Source organism: Tiliqua scincoides, chromosome 1 (assembly GCF_035046505.1).
Source record: "Tiliqua scincoides isolate rTilSci1 chromosome 1, rTilSci1.hap2, whole genome shotgun sequence".
NCBI classification, from domain to species: domain Eukaryota; kingdom Metazoa; phylum Chordata; class Lepidosauria; order Squamata; family Scincidae; genus Tiliqua; species Tiliqua scincoides.
The window spans coordinates 99,488,073-99,512,719 of NC_089821.1; the positions used below are offsets into that span (position 1 = coordinate 99,488,073).

Genomic DNA, 24,647 nt, shown 5'->3' on the forward strand with positions numbered 1-24,647 from the left:
CACAGTGAGAACTAGGCATATACCTTCTGGACTAGCAGAGGCATGCTGAACTGTTGGGTCTGCAACATTTCTACAAGCTGCGATGGTTTAAAGAGATTCCAACTATTCTCAAAGAATCAGCTTCGTGTTATACATATGTTCTGTCATTATGTTCTGTCTGAGCCCCACTGATGTTCACTGGAGAGATTAATATTTGTTCTGTATCTGGAGTACTGTGGAAGAAAAACGCTCCATGCCTTAGTCTTACACATTACGCTGTCAACCAGAAATTAAGCAGCAACTGACTTACATTTGTGTTACATTTGTGTCCTAAGGTGTAGTATAGATTTAGGCAATGGATTACTGCAAAAAACAGTAAGATCTTTTCTGAAGTACAAGATCTAAACTAAATATGTTAGTTACCAACTTGCAACTAAAAAGGTCTAACATGAAATGATCCATACCGTTTGCCATCTGACCTTTGACCTCTCAGCTTCAAATTTAGCAACTTCCTTTCGGTCATGAATTGAAATCCACAATTTCCATATACAAAGCAAGATAAACCCAATGAGGACGACTGCAATTGTAACACTCAGCACGATCATTGTAGTATTTGGAAGTTGTGGACAGTCTGTAGAAAAAAACAAACAGAAAAGCTGTGACGGTGGTTGTAGTAGTTGTAGTAAATGCAACTACTATACAAGTCTGACAGAAGAGCTAGAATTTTTGGCTGTATGCTGTTTTCATTTACAAATAAGTACCCTGAGCCAGACCCCTGCACACACTTCTGTGTGCACACAGAGTTCCTTCTGCTGGTTATCCCCTTCTCTTTAGCAGAGATAGAAAGTCTTCATGCATGAAGTCTTCATACATGTGGACCTGTCACTGCCATTGACACAAATGGTTCACCCTTTGGGGGCGCCAACTATAAATCACTAAACTGACTGTAAATAACTTCATTTACATTATTTACCTGGTTCATAAACTTTCCATATTTTTTTTACATTGCTTATGAGTGGCCACAAGAAACAAAATATATGAAGCATATTTCCTAATTAGTCACAGAATTTTCTCTAAAACAGGGGTGCTCAATAGGTGGATCGTGATCTACCGGTAGATCGCGAGGCAAAATGAGTAGATCGCGGAGTGCCGACCCCCCCCTTCAGGTGCCTCTGGGAGGAAACGCCGGGAGTAAGGCCCATTGTACTCAATGGGCTTACTCCCAGGTAAGTGTGGCTAGGATTGCAGCCTCACAGCCTAATCCTAGGCATGTCTACTCAGGAGTAAGTCCTGTTATACTCAGTGGGGCTCAAGGTACACCAACATACATTGTACACATAAATGTTATATGTTATGATGGCGCGAACATTGTAAAAAAAACTCTGGTAGATCTCCGGGCCTTGCTGGGTTTCAAAGTAGCTCTCGAGCCAAAAAAGTGTGAGCACCCCTGCTCTAAAACATAATGGTACAAGACAAGATGAAAAATGTTTAACATCTTTAAAATACATTCCCATATGTAACATATGTAAGAGCTAATTTAAGAAGGCTAACAGTGCAATCCTATGTGTCTACTCAGAAGTAAGCACCACTGAGTTCAGTGAGCCCTGCTCTCTGGTAAATGTGTATAGGACTGCAGGCCGTATAATCTACCTTTCTGCTTTATGTTGTGAATGGTTGTTTTTCCTTGTTCATCAGTCGCCATTAGAAATGTGATAACACATTCATTCTCCCCTTGTAACAAACAAGGAATAGATTTATCTTCCATGATACCTGTGAGGGGACACACACACACATTTTGCAGATCAAAAACAATTCATCAAGTAGTAAGCATTAAGATTAAAGGATTTATAACACTAGGCTGTTTTCAACAGACAGTAAGGAAAAAAGCTAAGTTGCCTAAAAGAATTTCATACAATACTTCTACCACTAAAAGTCTTTTTTTTTTCTTGCCGTTTTTGTTACATTTTGCACTTAGGTTTCAGATGAGAAGGTCCAGGTGTTGTCAATCTGAGTTGACCATCAAGAGCACCCATCAAGTCTGCTGTAATTTGAAATTCAATGAATTGGAAATACTTCCAAGAGAGTTGCCATAGCTATCTAGAGAATATAATAGCCCTGATTATAGTACAAAGTAAACAATATGTTCACTTTGTCTTCTTGCTCCTGGTAGTATGTCTAGACTGTGTTTCAATGTTGCATTTTTCCATACTAAAAGCATACTGATCCTTTTGAAAGGGATTCTATTTATTGCTTCCAAAATGCCATTATAAAGATTAATGAGACATGCATTGTCATAACAAACATAAATCCATAACAAACTAGAACAAAAATGTAGCTGTGCCATGACTCTAGTGCTATTCAGTGAACAGCAGATTAAAAGGAACCCAAGATGAACCTCAGGTGTTCCTTCCCAGTTTTTAGTTGCCTTCCTGCATGTTTCTGCAAAAAAATGTAAAAAATTACAAAACATGTTCTGCAAAAAAACTTCATTTTCCTTGTGCAGGACCCCTGCCCCCAGATGCTCATTCATGAGGCCATAGAAGGGGTGAAATATGGTTGAGAGAACCATAATAGACTATAGAAATAAATAAGAAGGCTGAAACCGCAAGCAATTGATGTCAGGAAGACTGGAAGCACACAGTGTCCTGACTAAGGCTTCATGACTTGTTGAAGTTCCTCTGAAATTTATGGCCACATCAGGCAAAGTAACTTATTAAGATAATTCCAGGTTAAATAGCTTGTGAATGGGCCCAGGCAAGGAGAGTGCACAAGAAGGGGTTGGGGTACAGGCTGTGAGAAGTGGCTGGGCAAACAGTGGGCTGGGACAGACACCCCATTTTTTCAGCTCAGCCCTCATTCATAACAGTATGTTTTTCCACACAAGTATTAACTTTGAACTAAAACATCAATATTTTCCCAATTCCTAGAAAAAAATATTGTTATATATTTTATTCGCAATAATGCTATCGGAACAGAATGTAAACATCACTGGGGACGCAATCCTAACCCCTTATGTCAGTGCTTTCCAGCACTGGCATAGCAATGGGACATGTGCTGCATCCTGCAGTTGGGTGTCACTCATGGAGGCCTCCCTAAAGTAATGGAATGTTTGTTTCCTTACCTTGGAGCTGCATTGCCCTTATGTCAGTGCTGGACAGCACAGACATAAGGGGTTAGGATTGCACCCTCGATTGTTTCCATTTGCAAAGCCTTTGGTACACTCTTAGCAATTTGGGGCAACCACCTTCAAGCTATGTAGTTATGCTAGAAACGCCAAATTTGAGTGTTTGATCTCACTGTTATTTCTGTCTGAACTAAAGGTGAAGTCATGTCTGTGCAGTGCTGATGGCAGTCTTGATTGTCTTGCTTGATCTCAAGAACTGCAGTTATGCCTGGTATTCATATACATTGCTATTTAAAATAACAGCAAAAAACCATCCTCTTTCTTTTTAGCCAAAATGTATTTCTTAGTCAGCAGCTCAACGGCAAAGTTTAATATGCAAATGTGGGGGGAAAGTTTAATACATAGATGTGAAGTGTTCCCGAAGTTGTTACAGATGTATTCTCAGGAGGAAAAGAATGCTGAATCTTGAAGGTACCTTTTAAACCTTTCTCATGGCACCCCACCATTGAAAACAGAATGAAACACAGAGATTTTTAGAGCAGGGGCTCTTACCATATTTAAAATTACAGACCCCCAGTGGATTGCCCAATATGTCCCCAGACACCCTTCACCAGACTGTCAAAATTATCATTCTCACCAGCCCTGTTAGGTTCCACTATGACTTCAAACGATGTCAATAGCTTGGTTTTAGTTTATATATGGACATCAAAGAACAGAATGCCTATTGATAATGGTGATAGTTAATAATCTAATCTAACAGCAATTTTTTAATCTTTTGATTGAGTTCCATACCACCATCATTTGGTTCCCATACCCTTAAGGCGTATGGATATCTCTAGTTAAGAATCCCTGTTCTAGAAGGATGCCACAGGACTACTTTATTATAATTCAGATGTCTGACAGTAAATGCAGGGGCCTCCTTACAAGGAAGGGCACCTGTTATTTGTGCACGATAGAGTCAGACTGGAACTGTGGGGTATTGGGAAGAGCTTTGAGTGTGTGAAGCATTAAGGAAAGCTACCATATGCTCAGTTCCTCTTTCCTCTTCTCAATCCAGAGAGACTCTAGGATTACTACTTATGCAATTACTTTTCACCTAAAATGGTTGCCTCCAGAGGCCATTTTATGAGAATGGAACTGTGTTCTATGTTCCATGATAGGACTGGGCCATGAATCTGTTCATTCCAACTTCCTTTACATTGGATCAGATTCCTGTAAATTAGATTGGGCCTGCTTCTAATCTAAGTGTAAAGGATTTAATATTGGTTTTATTTATTTTTAAAATGTCTGTATTGGTGTCTCCTGTTCAAATAAAATTATGGCCCAATCCTAAGGACACTTTCGGCTGGCAGAACGCACTTGTGGCTCTGTCATAAATGTGGCTCTGCCAGATAGTGTGGCACGGCCAACTCCACAAGTAGTGAGTGGCCAGTCTGTGTGGTTATAGATGCCAGTCACCCACCACCTAAGGAAAGGCTGAGCAGGGGCTGGGATGGAAGTGGGGTGGAACAGATGGGGGGCAAATAGGGTGGCAACAAGGGTGGGGAGAAGGGTGGGAATGGGACAGGTTCAGAAGCAGTGGTACCTGCCAAATCCTGATCCTCTATGCAGGCCTGATCTGCCTTCATAGGCTAGCACAGACTTATGCCAGCGATATTGTTGGCACAGGTCTGAGTTAACCCACCAGGCCTGCAGGGGTTACTCTAGGGCAAGGGAACAAATGTTCCCTTACCCATGGAGACCTTCCAAGGCCAAAATTCCTGCGCAGAATTCAGTAGATGCTGCATTGGTGCAGCTGCATCATCATGCCAGGAACTGCAGTGGATCGGGCTGCCCACGATAGTTTTTGGTTACACTTTGCTAACGAGTTAGGAAGAATGCCACCACTGGTATTATCACTGTAATGATTGCCTCTATATTTTTATTTTATAAGGTTTCAGAGTTAATTCTCAACAGCAAACTGTTGCTTATCAGCAAGGTACAATGGAATAAAGCAGTGGTTCCCAAACCAGTGGGTCGTGACCCACTAGGTGAACTGGAAGCAGGGCATTTCTCCTTAAGGGGAGTGGCCCTGCTCTGATGGCAGTGATGGTGCCTCAGTGATCATGGTGCTGCTCCCGCCAAGGGTTTTTTTTACTTACCTGGGGGATAGCGCTCTCCTCCTGCAGGGTCCTGAAAGCTCTCAGCCCCCTCTGCAGCTGTTGTAAAAAGCCCTTATCTCTTATCTGAAACTACTTCCAGTTTTCAGGTAAAACAGGAGATAGCTTCTGGTTTCCAGGGAAAAGATAAAGTAGTTTAGATAGGAGATAAGGGCTTTTTATAGCAGCTGTGGAGATCATAGGGGGCTGAGAGCTCCCAGGACCCCACAGGAGGCCAGCACTGCCCCCCAGGTAAGTGAAAATGCCACTTGGCACCGGCAGCGCCACGATCACAGCTGTGCTTTTGCTGCCCGCCTCCTTGCCCCCTCCCCACCTATGCAAACACTTCACGGATTCTCAGCTCCCCTGTAGGAATTTGGGAACCACTACAATAAAGCATTCAAATCCATAGTAACAATTAAAAACATGTAATACCATGAAACAATCTAATGACTAAAAAAAATGCAATACATCCCAATACAAGGATGGTGAAATCCTACCAAAATAAGTCTACAACTGAAACAGCCAAAGCAATAAGTGAAACAAATAAATGCACCAACCTTCTTCACTACTGACAGTCGCATCAACCAGTTTACATTTTTCAGTGCATTCTTCCTGTGACTGATCATTAGAAGCTAAATAGCATTCTATGCAGCTCCTACGAAAAATGATTCAACAGCTCATCAGTCTCTGTCAGTTAGAAGGCACCAGGAATACATATGCAGTCCTCAGCTTAAAAGCAGCTTACAAAAGGGCTCCTGGGGTCAATAAGTAGTTCTCCGTTATTTTCTTTGCACTGCATTTAAAAACCAGAATAAATGTCTTGTCGTTCAGTCTTTCTTGCTCTTTCTGTTCCCTCAGGCTTTTTCGATACAGAACAAAATACAAGACACCATCATTCATGTCTGTGACTATGCATACATAAATCTTAATCACTAGTAGCACCAGCAGAACGTGTGTTCTGCTGTCATGCGCTGTTGCAAAAGCTCTGTAAAGTCAGGGTGACCAGACATCATCTTTTTCCAGAACATTTCCTATTTTTTAGCTTCGTGTCCTGGAAAAGTACTTAAATGTCCTCTTTTTCCCTGTGAGCAGATCCCTGCAGGAAGTGAATAGCCATCTTTTAATTAATAAATTATATGTAATAAATTATACATAATATAGTTTTAAATTTAATCATAAGTAAAACAGTGTTTAAATTAACCACATGAAATCCATATATGAGTGTTTTTAGCTTTTATTTTGTTATGTCCTACATTTTTCTTGGATGTCTTACATTTTGTGGTGCCTTGTCCTCTTTTGTGGTTATGACATCTGGTCACACTGTGTAAAGTGCTTTGCAACAGCGTTATTGGCTGGTGCACCAGCACTGTTAGAGTGAAGGATACCCTTCAAATTGGATAAGTACAGCATAAGAGCAGAGGGAGGGCAGGAAGGGGGTGGAATGGGGCAGGGGAGGACAACGTTGGGGCTGAATAGGAAGTAACGCTCAATGGGAGTAGGCATGCATAGACTTGCCCTATAAATTGGAAGGAGTATCATTTAATTCATTATAAAAAGACTAGGAGCCCAATCCTGGGCTCGGCACCCTGGCTCACTGTGGCACACACCGCGAGGCTTATCGCCAGGCGAGCACCGGTGGTAGCCCACTACCTCCTGGTGCTGGGCTACCACCAGGCGGGCACCTGAGCTCCACTGCTTGGCAGTCGCATGGACTGCCGAGCCACAGTAAGGTAAGCAGAGGCGTGGGGGAAGGCGGGGAGGAGGCGTTCCATGGAGGGGGGAGGTGGGGAGAGGGCAGGGGAGAGGCGTGCCAGGGGGAGGAAGTGAGGAGGGAGGGAGGCAGGACTGGTGGAGCTCCGTTTCACGAGATCCTGAGCTTTCCTGCCTGACATGAAGGCTCTTCCCTCACTGACAACTTTTAGGTCAGCGGTGAATCGAGTAGCCCCATTGTGGGGCTACTTCCCTTACCTGGGGGAAGGGGACAAAAGTCCCCCTCTCCCAAGGTGCTGCCAGTGGCTGCTGTGGGAGTGCAAGATATAGCGGTAGCCATTTTCAGTGCCTCCACAGCCATGTGCCACAGGAGCTCAGGACTGGGCTCTAGGACAGGTAAACAACAAAGAAAACTCTGAATTGATCTAACATGTAGGAGAAAGGCTATAGAGCAGGGGTGCCCAAACCCCAGCCCTGCGGCCACTTGCGGCCCTCGAGGCCTCTCAATGCAGCCCTCAGGGAGCCCCTAGTATAAAATGAGCCTCTTGCCCCCCAGAGATTTGTTGGAGCCCGCACTGGCCTGACGCAACTGCTCTCAGTGTGAGGGTGACTGTTTGACCTCTCACGTGAGCTGCAGGATGAAGGCTTCCTCCACTGCTTGCTGTTTCACATCTGTGATGCAGTAGTGGCAGCAAAGGAAAGGCCAGCCTTGCTTTGTGCAAGGCCTTTTATAGGCCTTGAGCTATTGCAAGACATTCATTCATTCATATAAGTTCATCTTTAATATATTCATTTATGTTAACTTATGTAAATTTATTCAAATTTTAAATGTAAATTAATTCTTTTTTTCCCCCTGGTCCCCAACACAGTGTCAAAGAGCCGATGTGGCTCTCCTGCCAAAAAGGGCACCCCTGCTATAGATGATTCATCTGGGAATTGAGCCAGCTTAGAGTTTCCTGATTGAGGAAAAATAGTTAATTACATTAATATAAGAAGGTTATTTTCATATAACCTTCAAGAAAGATGACTAATCTAATAATGCTGAACAAGAGTTCAAGGATGGTATGCTGTGTTACGAGCAATTGCTATGAGCAATTTTGCCAAAAAAGATGTGTTTTGTATAGGACAAAAATGACTGATTAGTTACGTAACTTCATGGTCTATGACCTTGCCTTGATTTTGCAAGCCAAACCATGACATTGCAGCATTACTGGCTGACTTTCAGCAATTCAGTGAATGTGAAAAATGAGGAATTTACATTGAAATATATCTGCATATATTCAAAAATCTGACAAATTTTCCAGTTTTGCAATCCTCGTTTTTGAATGAGAAATTAACCACAAAAATCAAATTTTCATGCGGAATGTGAATTTTTAAACCCAAGCTTCAAAATTTAAATGTTTTTGGTTTCTTGATGTTTTTAATTGTTTTGATTTTTGTTAAATTTAAAAAATGCGCTCTCATAATAGCTGGTGTAGCAAGTGGCTAGGAGACTAAATTGTGATTCAGAGTCTATTCCAGAGCTCCTAGAGCCAGCCCTATGCCAGCACTGAGTGTTGCAAATGTCCGTGGTGCTGGCTCAGCCCCAGCCCGTGCTGAGCCCAGTGCCAGCCAGAAGCCCACAGCACGCGCTCGGAGCTAGGGAAGAGCTCTGAGTGGTGAGAGGTTTGTTAAGGGAGGGCGTTCCAGAGTGGTGAAGGGTGGTGCAGGGTGGGGGAGGGAGTGGTGTGGGACCAGCAGAGCTCTGCTCCACTATATCCTGATCCCCGTGTCTGAGCTTTTGGCCTGACACAGGGACTGTCAACTCTGCCAGCAAAATAGCAGACTTGAGTAGCCCCATTGTGGGGCCTATGCCCTTACCCAGGGGAAGGGGATGAATGTCCACTTCCCCAAGGAGACACTGGTGGCTACCTGGCACACACAGAATGCAGCAGCAGCCATTTTGGCCCGCTGCTCCTCTGGGCACCAGGCAGCTCAGGATTGGTCTGTCAGGCAGTAACTTCACTGGGGATTCAAGAGTTTGTGGACATTCATGAATATCAATTCCTTGATCACACCAGGTAAGCATGAATTCTGGTCGCTTACTGAAGGAAATTGAAAACCACTGATACTGGGCCTTGTTTGAAACATTCAGTAGTACAACCTTAGTTGTGTGGGTTTTGAGAAAGTGGTACAATACATATACAAAACACAGACAGTTCAGTGAAAGTCAGAGAAAGGTATTGAAAGTTAACAGTATGGGAAATGCTGGTTTGGTGAGTCAAACCCAGCAACCCTGAAATACTACTCTACATTTAGATATGTGACAGAAATTGATTATTATAAGTATTCAGAAGAAAATTACCATTTGGAACTGCAAGGATCACCATAGGGAGAGTATTTTTCACAGGTGTTCCCTGAAACGCCAGGATTTCTGCACACACATTTTCCACAAACGCATTCACCTCTCCCGCTGCATATCGTGCCATCATCAGAAACACAACTATCAGTATCCATAGTGCAGTCGCAGGATTCACCTGTCCAGCCACTGTGACAAAGACATCTAGTGCAGTCACAGACTCCATTCCCTGAGGGAGATCATGGAAGTTGATTATTATTTCTATCCTACTCCATTCCAAGTCTTGAAGGCCTGAAATATCCCTGTCATACCATTATCATAATCCAGTGGTTCCCAAATGGTGAAACCAGCCAGGGGAACCACCAGAATCCTCTCAAAAAAAACCTGCCACCATATACAATGCATAGGATTGTCGCTCTAATAGGGAGCCACAGCCAACTGTCAAGGGAACCGCCAGTTTGGGAACCACTGCCACAACCCCGTACTCCTTGCTACGCTGAGATAATCATCTATGAAAATTAAAAGTTATTTATCCAATAATTTGAAGAAATCCAAATAGGAACAGTATCCTAATAATGTTACTAGAACCATCTAACATAAAAAAACAGTGTGCTAGCTTTTAAGTTTCACAGAACTCAGCAGTGAAGAGAAAAATAAAATGGGGGGAGCTGTTGTTGGAGTGAACATGATAGAACAACCATCTGCAATATGTCAGTCTGAAGACAGGAAAAGATTTGTTGGAATAACTATGACTTTTATATTTTCAGACTAGTTATTGCTTTTTTCGTCTCAATATGTGTTATTTCAAGCTGTGGTCTTTTCCACTGGGCATACTGCAGTCTGATCCTATGCATGTTTTTCATGGAAATAACATGTGTCCCCAACAGGTCATACTCCCCTGAAAGTGGGGAAATGATTTCAGTCTTAGGGTCCTATCCAACTTTAGGGCAGGAGGTCTGGTCTAGAGTGTAGAGCCTCCATTTGCCTGAAGATTAACATCCACAAGGTCGCCAGTTCGAGGCCACCGGCACCGTGTGACCTTGAAGCAGCTGGCAAGCTGCAGCTGAGCTGTTCCATCTGCTCGGAGCGTGGGAGGATGGAGGCCAGAATGTTAAACCAGATCGGAGTGTAACACCTTGAATGTAGTGGTTCTTGAAAGAAAGAACCTTCTTTCAATTTGTAAAAATCCCTACGTGGATTTAATAAGCCTGCCTATGTAAACCGCCTTGAATAAAGTCTTGAATAAAGACCAAGAAAGGCGGTATATAAATACTGTATATTATTATTATTATTATAGCTTTACAGACCTGGTGTAGACATGCCAATGGGATGTGTCCTGCATCCTGTGGTGGGTGGGTAGTTTTGGAGGCCTCCACAAGGTAAGGGAATGTTTGTTCCCTTGTCTCCAGGCAACATTGCAGTTGCACTGATGCTAGAAAGTTGGATAGGATTGAGCCCTCAGTCTGCAAACACCACATTAAGAGTCATGCTACATAAATAATATAACAGTACCAATTGACATCAGTTGAGCTTCCAGTACAATGTTTCCTTATTTTTAGTTGAAACTCACTAGTTCTGGGATGTCAAAACATATAACCCACCAGTCAGATCCTGTCCACAGAAGCTATTTATCCTGTGACACCATGGAGGAGTTTGCAGGAAAGGCACTACAATTGGTGTGGTTTGGGGTGACCAAATATGCTAGAACAATGGACAGGAGTCTTATGAACATTGGCATGAGATGCTGGCTGAACCCAGAAGTCAAAGATGGAAATGTCAGTAGAGGAGGTATGGAAACTGCCATGGTGAGGAAAGGATACAATGGGAACACCAACAGCAGACAGGAGGATGTAGAGAGCTAATGCAAAGATAACACCTGGTTTGAAAAAAAGGGGGGGGAGAAAGTAGGATGAAGTATGGTGAACTAGTGGCATGTGAGTAGAGGCGGCAGGCCAGGCACTCAAGCTAAAAGGAAATATTCTTAATCCAGTGTGCAATTAGTCTGGGGAACTTCTTGCCACAGGATGTGGTGATTGCACCTGGCTCTGATGCATAAAAGGGTTTCCATTGCATTACACCATTTTACAAAACATAGACCTTCTATCATCATCCTTGGAACTTAAATAATATATTCTGATATTTTAAATTCTGATATTTTAAAATTACCTACCTCCACACAACAATCCTCTAACTCTCACACAAGAGAAATTGTCACATTCACAGAATGGCCCATAAATAGTTCCATAGGTTGACAAATGGCAAATGCACTGTCCACAATAGCAGTCGCCTCTCCCACTACAAGAACTTTGCTCTGGAGAACTTTTGCAGGAATCAGTTGTCAAGAAGTCTTTTTCACCACATTCGCACTGATGCCCCATGTAGCCAGGATTGCAAGCACACACCCCACACTTGAAAGAACCTTTTCCATGGCTGCACTTCGAGCTGTTCACCTCAGCCTCCTTCTGACAACTGCAACTACATTCTGGCTGGATCTCAATTTCCAAAGCTTCACTTAGTCCCACAGGCTTTATGAGGATCTTCCTCCGACTTTTTTCACAAGCTGCTAGGTTTAAAGTCACATTGAAGGTGACCTAGGGATAAAAAATAGAATATGTGTTTAACTGTTTTGGTATACAAATGCAGAAGAACAAGAAGACAAAATACATACTAAACTCTCAGAATTCTACAGTTTATTGAATTGTTTGCAAATACAATCAGAAAGGCCAAATTAAGCATGACATATGACAGGATAACATGAAATATGACATGAAATATGGATTGCCAACCCTCCAGGGGTCGGTCTGGAGCATCTAGGAATCAACATCAATCTCCATGTGACTACTGAAAGCAATCCTGGAGATTTTAATAGTGCCTCTAGGAATATCCAACAGTACATTATGCTGGGGATTAAAATCTCTAAGAATAGCTTCAAACAGAGCTCGCAACTCTAGAGAGGACTACAGAGAAATTAGTCTCAGTACTGGACATAACACAGACAACTGATAGGAAGCATCAATGGCTCTAAGGTGGAAATGGAGTGATATGAGACATAGAGCACAATACTGTGCAGGTTTGTTTAAAGTAAGTTCCATTGTGTTCAATAGAGCTTACTTCCAGGTACAAGATAGCAGCCTAAATATTTTTTTGGGAAAATATTGTACAGGCATTCGTTTCCATAAAGCTTGAAAAGTAATATTTGGATAACTCTCTTTTTGTGATACAGACAATAATTGGAGGCCATAAATTATTCTCCGTGACAGTGTTCAAAATTCAGCTCAATCTAATATCTGAGTTGTCTGGCTGCAGAACTCTGGAGATCGTGCCAAAGTTTCCACATGCAGCTGTAGTGGCACAACTTGTGCAGCGGTGCAAGCATCCAAAAGGAAAACGGGAAAGAATTTCCAGAAACCTATTAAGGAAGACCCCATTGTTAGTTTAATTGCATTATATATGAAATACATTTATTGGTTCATTCTGTGGGCAGTTGGAGCCAACAAATATTTTCCAACTGTGAAACTTCTCTTTGTATTGTATTGTATTTGAAACTTCTTCTCGTATTATGAAGGTGGCTTACAGCCCAGTCCTACTGAAATTCCCCCACACCAATGCAGTGGGGCCAGCGCAGGCTGTGTTGTATCTTGCAGTGGAATTTTGAAGTCTGGAGGTCTCCTCAAGGTAAGGGGACTTTTGTCCCATTGCCCTGGGAACAGCCCCAGCTGCTGCAATGGGTCTATTTGGATCTGCACCTGCCAAATTGCTGATGCATGTTTGAGTGGATCGTATATTGCCTGGGAACTGGGAAAGGCTACAGTGTGGCAAGCACCGCTGATCTCGTCTCTCCCTGGACCCAGTCTGCCCATCCCCTGCCTGCCCATCCCCTGTCCCATTACACCTCCTCCCTGCCATCCTCCTGCCTCTCTGCCGCCCAGCAAGAGGCTTAACTGCTCCAGTGCGTGTTGAGGCCTGCACTGGTACCAGCAGAATGGCACAGGCCTTCCTGCCAGCACCACTAACTTCTATGCTGTTGCAAAGAGCTTTATGGCGCTTTTGCAAGAGCCTGCACCATTGCAGCACCTCCTCTACTAGCACAGAAGAAGCTTAGGATTGTGTTGTCACTGTTTGCTAGAAACCATTGCTCTGTGTCAGCAATGTTTTTGGAGCCTGTACTTACTTACCAGGACACTTCTGTTGTATAGTGACTGATGTATTTTGCATATAGCTAGCTTAAAAGGGTTCCTGGAACCAAAACATTTAATTTATGACAGACGGAGGTTCCTTGCTTCAGATAAATGCCAGCCTGGAGAGATTCAGATTCCTCTTGTTTTATTTTTCAGAATCATGTATTTATTTTTTTTAAAAAATTTATTTTTTTAATTTATTCCTATCCCAATTTTCATTTAAACTCAAAGCAGCTTTCAAATAAAATGTAAGAGCACAGTTTACAATAAAACTTTGCCGTAGAAACACAGATTGGCTTCAGATGCTGGGTAGTTCTTTGGTATAAGAAATAGCAATAAGGAAAAAAAGCTAAGTTTTGTCAATTGAGTAGAAAAGTACAACGATGCCATGCTGAATCGCCACAGATGAGAAAGGGATGGGGAGAGATTTACAGCATAGCATGAACAGACAGGGGAAGCCAAACACTCCCCCTGGTTATTTTTCCTTCTGAAACTAGTTTTAAAACTGGTTTTCTTTGGGATACTTCCAGTTTTAGAAGTAGTTTTCCCAGAGACATGGAAAAAAAAATTGTGAAAAAGTCATTTGGGGGTAAAAAACATGAATAGAGGCAAGGTTTGGTTCACCCTTTGCCTCAATGCACTCTGCATCTTCCTCACCCCTGCTTTGGCAGCATCTCAGTCCCAACACATGGCTTTGGTGCACTCACATCTAAAAGCCAAACTAGACATGTCCCTAAGAGCGCTGGAACAGGCAAACCAAAAGGCAACAGGCAAGCCAGGATAGAGGCCAAAACCAGCTCAGCCAAAGACAAGGGGAAACTTTTCCCCTTACCTCTGGGGAAGGCGCCCTTTCCCCTATGGGTCTCCTCAGATTTGCGACACCTCTCGAGGTGGTGCAAGTCCAAGGACAGTGGAGTAGCTTGGAGCCACTCCATTCTCCCGGGGAATGGGGGTTGGGATCTGACATAACTGCCAGATCCCATGCCTGCTTCCCACTCCCTGCCCACTTGCCCTCGGGGTCTCCCACCGCCCACCCTCCCCCACCCAGGGACGTCTCTTCCCACCTCCTCCCCATCCCCACACCTACCTCAGAGCCTTGCGTAGGCGCAGCCAGGCTGACTCAAGGTGCTTGGAGGAAGCTGGGCCAATGCAAGACTCGCAGAGGAAGCTGGCGCACAGGCTTGTTTCAGCCTCTGCAGGCTGGCGCACCTCTGAGCACTGGCCCAGCTTCCTAGAGATTCCAAGAACTGAACACGAGACCTTCTGTATGCATAGCTGGTGTTTGCTCTACCACAAAGGTATAGCCCCTTTCCCCCACCCACATCAATCAAATCATCATCTGCTTACAGTTTCTCCCACTTTAATGTGAGAACATTTCTTCTGATGTGGAAAAACAGTGCGATTGTTACAGATTGCAGTAAAATCAAGTTTCAGTCCATCCGTGTCTCCCAACACTTCCAACTCGATTTCAGATCGGAGAGCCTTAAAGACAGAATGGTTGGCACAAGGTCATTGGGAGTGAGTGATTGATAGTTGTGTGACAGATGGTGCAGTTCCCCTCTCCAACTACTGTATTTATCATGAAGCAGAAGATGAACATTGGGGAAGAGTGGCTTGCTGTCATTTTTGAGTTTTCGAATGGTAATCAGGTCAAATTTTGAACTAGCTACTGAAACTCTGCCCTCCCATAATTCAAGGCCCAAGTTCTGAAACATCTGATGTTCTAAACAAAAGAGAAAAGTTTTATGTTAAGAATGCCTGATCCTCTTGATTCTGTACTCACAGCCAGCCTTATAAGAACCCTTTTTAGGGTCTAACTAGACAATGTTAAAAAAATTGAAAGGTCTGTTTAACATCAGTTGTGGTGGATCCTGGCCCAGATCAAGATCATGGTGTGTGGAGAAGGGCTTTTAATCCTCCCCCCACACTGCAGTCCCAATGAAAATTGTCCCTCCCTCAGTTACTTTTTGCTGGGAAGGAAGGCTGCTATAGGTACAGCAGCTTTGGGGAGAGCATACTTTTCAATGGAACTATGACCCAGGGGAAAGGGTGGGCAGCCCAATCCTATGCTCGTCAGCGCCCAGGGAGGCAGTGGCAGCAGAATAGCCACCACTGCATCCTATGGGTGCTGGGCTAGTACAGGGAGTCTCCTTGGGATAAGGGAGCATTTGCTTCTTTACCCTGGATAACACCGCCATGGAGAAAATGGGCCTCTTCGGATCTACACCTGTTTTTGAGCAGGCCCAGACATGAGGAGGCCTGTGTCAGGCTGCCTGGCCAAGGAGGGAACACAGGATATGGTGGCAGAGCCTGATCCTCCCCTCCCCCTGCCCAGTTTTGCCCTCCCCCTACCTTGCCCCGCCTGAAAAGTTGCACCACTGCCCAGCAGGGCTAGTTACTGCCCAGCGCTCTTGCGGAGATTCTTCGGCACTGAAGGCCAGTGCCTGTGCTCCCTACTGTAGCACATTGAGTGCTGTAAATGTGTCCTAAGTGTGCCCCCACTATGGTCTTAATGTGTGAGTATGGGGAGGAGGGAGATGGCATCAGTGTGGCAGGCTCTGACCCAGTCCTTTGCATGTTCGTTTGAACCTCTGCGAGGAGCAGTCACACATTAAACTGTACATGTAGGGATGCCTGTACATATTCAAAAAACCAAGCATAGGTTATGGGGTGTTTCCTGTCACCCCCTCCATTCACAGTAAGAATACTGTGGATCAGGCATGAGGGGCTTTTAGATCAGGGAATGCAATTTCAAGGGAAGCTCAAGAGGGTCACTTGCACTCTTCATGTGAGAAATAAGCTGTGGCTTGCTATTTTTTTTTAACGCCTGAAATCAGGATAATTCTACTTGCACGTGGATTTAATAAATCTATGTTCTGCATCTGTCTTTATAAAGAGTTTTTGTGTCGCCCCCCTGGACTGCTAATATTAGGGGTGGCTAAAGTTAAAACCCCTAAAGGTGCTTTCTTCTTCTGCCTTTGCGATGAGAGAGGCTATCGAACAAAGGCTAGGATGAATTAAAATATGTTGCTCCTATCTGACCTTAGTGACCCTCTCATGAAAACCAGGGAAAGAAATTCCTCTGGCTTCCTGGATATAAATTAGCAGGCTGCAGAAATATTTTGCTCAGTGAGACTTACAACATTCCTATGGACGTGTTTATAGCCGAAAGGTTCCTGAATGAAACAATATGCAAAGGAATTCTTCTTCAGGTGTCTACATTTTAACTTCACTGCTGAATGACTTTAACTGCTGAAGAGTGCATCTCCCCTTCCCACCCTCATTTAACAACTTTGCATTCTACCAGTTTCAATTTCACATAGGCTCTGATTGAAATGAACACTTTCAAGACACAAAACATTAGTTGGGAGGGTTTTTTCTTCAGTTTTTAACCTCTCAAGGCATGTACTGACATGCTTGCTGAAGGCTGTGACTCACGTTGGAAGGGAATATGAGAACATCTTACAACAAATATTTTGACATCTCAGAGTTCCCTCATATGCTTCCTTCCTCTGAAGAATTTTAAAAGTGAACACATCTGTGAATAATAATACCTTGGATTTCTGCCACAAATTTTGAAGTGGAAAGCCCTAAACGCTTAAGAAATTTCAACATGATTATTCTTCTGAGGGCAAATGACAAATTCTGATTCGTATTTTTTTTTTCTTTTTAAAAAATGCACAATGCGGTAGAAGACTGAAGTTGTTTTTCTTGGGGCACCTTACTGCATTGTGTAGCATGAGCAGATGCACGGCTGGGAGAGGGCGTGTGGAATGACTGAGGAGGAGCCACACAGTTTTGAACTGAGATTTAATTTTGACCAGAGTGAAGTGAATGGGAATATACTGGCCTGCTATGAACACAACACTCTGTCATATCTGCTAACCATGACCAGATTACCAGGTGTGCATCATAGGCTCACAGGCTACTCTCTGTCCTTCCTTCTACTGTGGACATTCCTTGCAATCTTGAACAATTGTTGGCATTGTGTCAGCCCTCTTGCTAATCACAGGAAACCCAAATCACAATTTACAAATCCGCTTCCAACCACAACCGCAAATTTTCTTTAAAAATTGTGTTTTTTTAAAAGAAAAAAAGTTAACGCAAAGTAGACAAATGTGCAGCATAAACCTTTGTCTCAATAGTATTAGTAACACAGTCTTATGTAAGTAACTCTCTCAACAGAGTTGCTGTATCTTGATCATTCAGAATAGTCATTCGTTCAGGTTGTAACCTGACTTGAAAATGTCTACTAGAGGGTAAATCCCACTGAACACAGAGGGACACTAAATAGGCTGAAGAGTGCACTGGAAGTGACTTTAGGCTTCTGGAATGTGCCACACCCCTTTGTCTGGGGTGAGCTGTGAAACCTGTCTGATATGGAGAGAGCTTCAGAAGGCAATTCCTGCAGCTTTTATGTTGTAGGAGAGAAAGAGGTTGTTGAATTCTTTTAGGCTGCTGGGACTCTACAGAACTTCTGGGAGGTGACAAGTGTCCTCAAACAAAAGAAAAATAGGTTAAAAATAGGGGGGAAATTAAATTAAATTAACATAAATTTACATAAGTGAATATATTAGAGATGGAACTTCTATGAATGAATAAAGCTCTCAAAATAGCTCAAGGCCTATGAAAGGCCTTGCACAAGGCCAGCCTTTCCTTTGCTACTTCTGCCACTTCACAGATGTGAAACAGCAAGCACTGGAAGGAGTCCTCAGCCTGCAGCTCATGTGAGAGGTTGAACAGTCGTCCCTCATGCTGATAGTAGTTGCATCAGGCCAGCGCAGGCTCCAGCAAGTCTCCGAAGGGCCAGAGGCTCATTGGATATTGGGGGCCCCCGAAGGCCACAAAAGGCTCCTGGGTTTGGGCACCCCTGATATAGGGTATGGGTAAATGGGCATCAATATGAAAGGGGACACAAATTTTAAAAATTATCTTTCTTACAGGTTCAATGTGGCAGAAAGCTCTCTCTCTCTCTCTCTCTCTCTCTCTCTCTCTCTCTCTCTCTCTATATATATATATATATATATATATATATATATATAGAGAGAGAGAGAGAGAGAGAGAGAGAGAAATGTTTTTTTCTTGTAGGTATGTAAATACTGAGCTGTGGAATCATAGAATTCTGAAGAAAAAAAATTGTCACAGTGGCAATGGACAAACAATTCGTTAATCCAGACAGGGCAGCAGCTTTCCTCTGATGCCAATGATAATATTTAGCTGCACTTTCTCAGTGTGCAAACAACATTTTTACTTTGAAGTAGTTCTTACAATACAGGTAAGGGAAGTTGGTGTTATTATACTGCAGCAGGGCTGAGAAGGAGCCATTCACCTAAGACCAGCTAGATAATTCATGGCAGAGCCAAGACGTGAATCAGGGAAACTTATTCCTTCGACTGAAATCCTATCCACGCTTACCTGGAAGTAAGTCCTTCTGAACTTAATGGGACTTACCTTTGAGTAGACATGACAGGACTACACTGTTAGTTACTGTGTGGCACTACACTAGGTCTCAGCTCAGGTTATCTAATATTATACAGTAGTTTCGTATTACTGTCATTTCATTGCACCAATGTGGATGGAGATTTGGGGAAAGGAATTTAGCTGTTAGCTTTACTAGAGGTGGGGCAAGTTACTAACTTGCTGTTCCTGTAACCCTTCCCTTGAAATAGGAGATACTGAACAGATCCCTATCCAATTTTTCTACCAAAGCTATGAAGTTGTCCTGCCTACCTGGGCACTGACTCCAAAGAGTGTGTACACTAAACTGTTGATTAGCAAAGATACTAGCAAGACAGCACCGGTTTTATGTCTGCACTTGTCTGCCAATCTTTTTCTGACAATATACACACACGCTGAGATCTTGCCTTAATCCTCTATTAAAAACATTAAAACAGACTCCTGAGGCATCATCACCACACTGCTGAAGCAGGGAAAACTATCAGTGACAGTGCTTAGCATATTACTTCTTTTTCCAGACTGGAACTATTCTCCTAATGGATTCTTTACTTCACATTTGTGCACAACAAAACTGTCAGACTCAATACAAGAGCCTGACCAATCTGTGTGTTTACACCAAATCGTGCAGCTCATAACGATATTAAAAAAACAACAACATTATGATGATGATTAAAATACCTTATATGCATCAATGATCAACTGGAGGACATTTCCAGAATCTTCCTGAAGTCGTCCAACAGAAGCTCCAGGAATAAATTCAGCATATTTCTGCAAAATGCAATCACAACCCCAAAAAAATTACAGCCAGGTAGTTCATGACATCAACTAGACATTTGATGAAAAATAAACATATCCCTTGAATTCCAGCAAAAAGAATTTTGTGTGAAATTTTCAAAAATATGCCTAGTCTCAATCCAGCTAAAGTTAGTTGTTACTAAATCTCATTGAAACTAGTGGAATAAATTAGTTCCAAATAACTACTGGGCTACTGGTTTCAATGGAATGTGGAGTTCAGTCCTGTGTATGTTCATACTCCCTATTATATGTGTGTAGAACTGCAGGCTTAATCATGACTTACTTTTGCAGGGCTGGTGACTATTTAGGAAGGATTTGGAACCCAGTCCTATCCAACTTTCCAGTACCAAGGCAGCTATGCTAACAAGGCGTGAGCTGCATCCTGTGGTGGGGCAGTCACAGAGGCCTCTTCAAAGTAAGGGAATATTTGTTCCTTTACCTCAAGACCGCATTGCAGCTAAATTGGTACTGGACAGTTGGATAGGATTAGGCCCCAAGGATCTTTAACCTTTAAGATCAAGAACAGCTGAAAGGTCAACAGAAAGTGATTAAAAGTCAGGAAGAGATGTCAATAGATCATTAAATGTTAAAGGTCAAGAATGCTAGCACTTAAACAGTACCTGCAATTAAAAAAAAAATTAGTGCACAGTAATTTTAATTTTAATTAAAGTCTGTAGCATCCTCTCTGTTTTATTACATCAACTCTCCATCCTGTTTTACACACGTTTGTATTCTCTTCTGAGTAGTTCCAATTACACAGAAGTAAGTTTCCCTATCTGTAAAACATGACTCAAAACAATTGTATTGGAGAGCAGTGTCAAGTTAATTCCTATTCTTCAGTAAAAGTGTGTCATTAGTTTGGTTGGAAATGAATGGTCTCCATTACAGGCATTGCAACATTACCAAAACAGCAAATAATTCTATAATGGATTTCAAAGGAAAAGTATAGAAGTTCATAGTGGGTTGTATGTCACAGGCTGTTAGGCAAGATCACCTCTTCATGTTCAGAAATGTCTCTGTACATGTGGAATGTTGCAGACATTCAGAGTGAATCACAGGGCAGGGCAGTGAGTTCTTACTTTATTGCCTGTAAAGGCCTTCTATAGCTCCTGACACTGACCATTTCACATAAGTGCTGATGTCTGTACCCAAGTGCATGTGAATGACAGTACCTGGGTTCATTCTTACAGATCTGTGTACACTGTACACAGACTGACAATGATTGTACCCAGTATTGTACATTTGTACCTGCATATGGTTTAACACAGTGGTCCTCACACGTTTTACACCGGGACCCACTTTTTAGGATGAGAATCTGTCGGGACCCACTGGAAATGATTCATGACCAGAAGTGACATCATCAAGCAGGAAAATTTTTAACAATCCTAGGCTGCAATCCTACCCACACTTACCCAGGAGTAAGACCCATTTACTGTCATTGTTAAAAGAATATACATAGTGGCTTGTTATAAGTACAGGTCTGTAACATTTCCCCAATGCAGTCACATGCCATGGTAGCATCAAGTCTAATATATTAAAAATAAAATTTTTACATGAATGGCGATCCACCTGAAATTGGTTTGTGACCCACCTAGTGGGTCCCAACCCACAGTTTGAGAAACACTGGTTTAACATATATGAGAAGCCTTAATATCTACATTAATGGCCAATACTATGGAGGGCCTGTCGGCAGAATGCACATTCCACCAGCACGTGATGCTGCAAAAGCATTGTAAAGTGCTTTGGGCAGCACATGGCCCAGGCAAACTGGTGGGAAGGCCAGAGCCAGCAGAGCAACAGAGACCCATGGAGCAAGTAAATCCAACATATGGGCAGGGAGAGGGCTGAACACGGTAGGGGGCAGAACAGGGAGGAGATGGGAGAGGAGGTGGTGGGATCAGCAGCACTGGCACATGCAAACCCCTGAGAGGCAACTGAAATTATTAACCTACATAGAGAGGAAAGAAAGAAGCCCATACCTTAAGTTATGTTGCTCACAACAGAAATAATGGGAAGGCAAGCACTTCCCTGAGCAAAACACAGCAACTCAGAGAGACTGTAATTTCTAATTAGAGGTATAACCTAATTATTCACGGATTTTTCACCTGTGGTTTTATCTCAACACAATGAGATGGGCCCTTTCAATTAAAGGAAAAAAAAGTTGTTTAACAATAGCCTCTTTAATTCGAGAGAGGGGAGACAGCTGACAATCCATCAATCACTCAGATACAAGTGACCCCTCCCTTGCCACTCAGCTTGTGAAAGAATGCTAAATGGCAGTGATTATCACCTCCCCTCCCCCACGCTGCTGCAGCTCCAAGTGTTCTGGGCATCTGGAGAGAGACTGATTGCTTGATGCATCACAAAGATCAGCAAGACTGTTTTTAAATTACCTAGCAAAGGGACATAGTTTTTAAAATGGGTTTGCTTTAATTCGATTTTTGCCATCTTTGTGAGTTCTGGGAACTGAACCCTTGTGAATAATGAGACTCAACCTGTAGTATCTCTTTTAAATAGGTCCTATCTTCATCTGAAGAACACTAAAGAACATAGCTGGCTTTTAAATGCCCAGAATTTAATTGAACAAGGCTGCTGTGTATATGAGAATCTGACAAGTGTTTCCTTTTTAGAAATTGGAAGCAAGACATCACAAACTATTAACAATTATTCTACTCTCAATCATCCAATAGGAAACAAAATCTGCTATTACAGTTTCAATAATATAAAACAATTTCTATAGTACACTTTCAGACAACTGGATTTTATTACAGTGATTGTATCTGTGCTCTAGTCTGTTTCAGCTGTGCTAGTGTCTATATGAGATTTGTATGAAAAGGACTTGTGGCTTGTTCCACTTCTCTCTATAAGACGCCCCTTTTTATCTCAGGAAATCCTGCCACTGAGCCAATACTAATTGATTGACACTTGCTGGAAATTGAGCTTTCTGAGGCAAACATTCCTGTTTCCATTCATACCTGGTGGTTCAAATCAGTTCACATAGGTACACTGAGAGCTTCCATTGTATATCTCCACATAAGGAGTGACATCTATGGTCTAGCTTCATCAGCTATTGTGTCTTACAAAACAAAGAGTTCTTTATTAACAAGTAATCTTCATCCCTAATTGTACAAGAGTAGCAGAGTTTGGTTTCTTACTGTCGCAGTGTTACATGACTCATCTTCTCAAAATGACTCAGATCTGAAGGTCTCTCTTTTCATAGGCACCACCTTCCTGAAAATGTACCACATCTACCTCATGTACTGTATAACAGCTTCATTAGTTCGCTTGGCACTAGCTTCTCAGTGCAACCTTTATTAACAAGGGACTATATCCTAGTTATACAAGAACTTTAGGATTTTGTTGCTTCTGAACAGGGATGGGTTTAAACTAGCTCAAGGTAGATTTGGTCTAATAACATATCCAATTTATAGTTGGATCATAGAGGTAACAAAACGAGATATGGCTGCTTCTTTCAAAAATGTCTTACAGCCCAATCCTATCCCCCTTCCTCACTGCTAGAACTAGTGTTCCTGTGGTAGGGCGCATTTTATGGCTGTCATAAATGGCCTTCCCAAAAGCTTGCAGAGAAGTTTGCTTCCATTCACTTCTGGAACACTGCCAGAGAGGCTGGAGCTGCCCTGCACATGGCAATGGGAAATGGAGTGCGCCTGCTGATGAAGGTGGGTTGGTGGGGAGGGTGGAACGGGGGAGAGGAGTGTGGAACAGAGTGCAAGTGGGGGGGACTGAGGGTGTGATGGAGGTAGAAGGGGGTGGCACCTGGCACGGGTGACTTGTGCTGGATGCTATCACCTCTGACAGCAGCCATCATGCCCTCTTTCTCTCTTATAACTTACTAGAGCTGCTACAGATCTTAGGAGGTCCAATTGGTGAGTGGGAGGCTTATGGGGAGGTAAGGGAAAAACCTGGAAGTAAGAACGATTAGAAAAGTGATTTGAAAAGAGCAAGCATTATGATGGCCACTACAGAAATCTATGGTACCTCCACATTCATCTATGCTGAATATGCTGTATATCAAATTGCCACAGAAGCCCTAATTGTTTTGTAATATATTGGAGGCGCATTACTGAATGCTGAGGAGAATCTACCAAGCCATATACAACATTACTATGGGAGATAAGTGGTCTAAAGACCATTTTGTTTAGAAAGCACTTGCAGCATACACTGAACTCGCTATCCAGAAGAACACAGCGTGTTCAGAACTGAAAAGAAAAAAATATTTGATGAAAACATTCTTAGATAAGGAGTTTTTGGCTTCTGTTTGGTCATTGTAGTATTATTTCATCCTGAAACTCACCCCTTGGTGACGACAAAAAATCACATTTTCCTTTAGAATTCTACATACTACACTGTCTGATCAGGCTACCACTGATATAAAACAGCATCATGTTTCAGTATCTCTCGGTCAGTTTTATCCTAGTATCAGAGTTCTCAGGTGACTTCCTTTATTCTTCAGGAACATTATACCATTTTTTAAATGTACAGAACCCCCATTCTATTGTTATACCTTCTGTAGCACTTTTGTTCCCTTCCTGTTATAAAACACTGCCACTACTTTTTGTGTTTTGTGGAGCATGCAGTTGTTCTGCTGAATAACTCTTGGTTCCATATTTTCAATGCTGAATTACACGGAGCGTCTATGCGTGCTGAATCTGCCCTACTTTAACGAGATGGTCTTTAAATTGGAAAATGTTGGAATTTTTACAGGCTGCTTTTCATATTAAAATCTCATTATTTGCTCTCATCTTTCAATTAGTGTAGCTTAGAGACTTACAGGATCCTGCACAGGATTGGGCTAACACACAGAACCTCAACGACAGCAGAAGGCACTTCTGCAATATATACGCGCTATATATATATAGCTCTGTACCCTGTATTTTCAGGCAGCTCTGTACCCTGTATTTTCA

General features: G+C 42.6%; 1 protein-coding gene across 4 annotated transcripts in view; it reads right to left on the reverse strand.

Moving 5' to 3' along the window:
* ITGB6 (integrin subunit beta 6) overlaps positions 1-24,647 on the reverse strand; it is an 85,180-nt gene that overhangs the window by 3,640 nt on the left and 56,893 nt on the right. For all 4 annotated transcript variants that reach the window (XM_066612070.1, XM_066612069.1, XM_066612071.1 and 1 more), the window contains 7 exons: positions 19,606-19,695; positions 14,818-14,952; positions 11,463-11,883; positions 9,299-9,521; positions 5,802-5,899; positions 1,630-1,749; positions 444-610 (listed from right to left, as the gene is read on the reverse strand). In XM_066612070.1, coding sequence (XP_066468167.1) covers positions 444-610; positions 1,630-1,749; positions 5,802-5,899; positions 9,299-9,521; positions 11,463-11,883; positions 14,818-14,952; positions 19,606-19,695 — 1,254 coding nt within the window. The remainder of the gene's footprint in view (positions 1-443; positions 611-1,629; positions 1,750-5,801; positions 5,900-9,298; positions 9,522-11,462; positions 11,884-14,817; positions 14,953-19,605; positions 19,696-24,647) is intronic.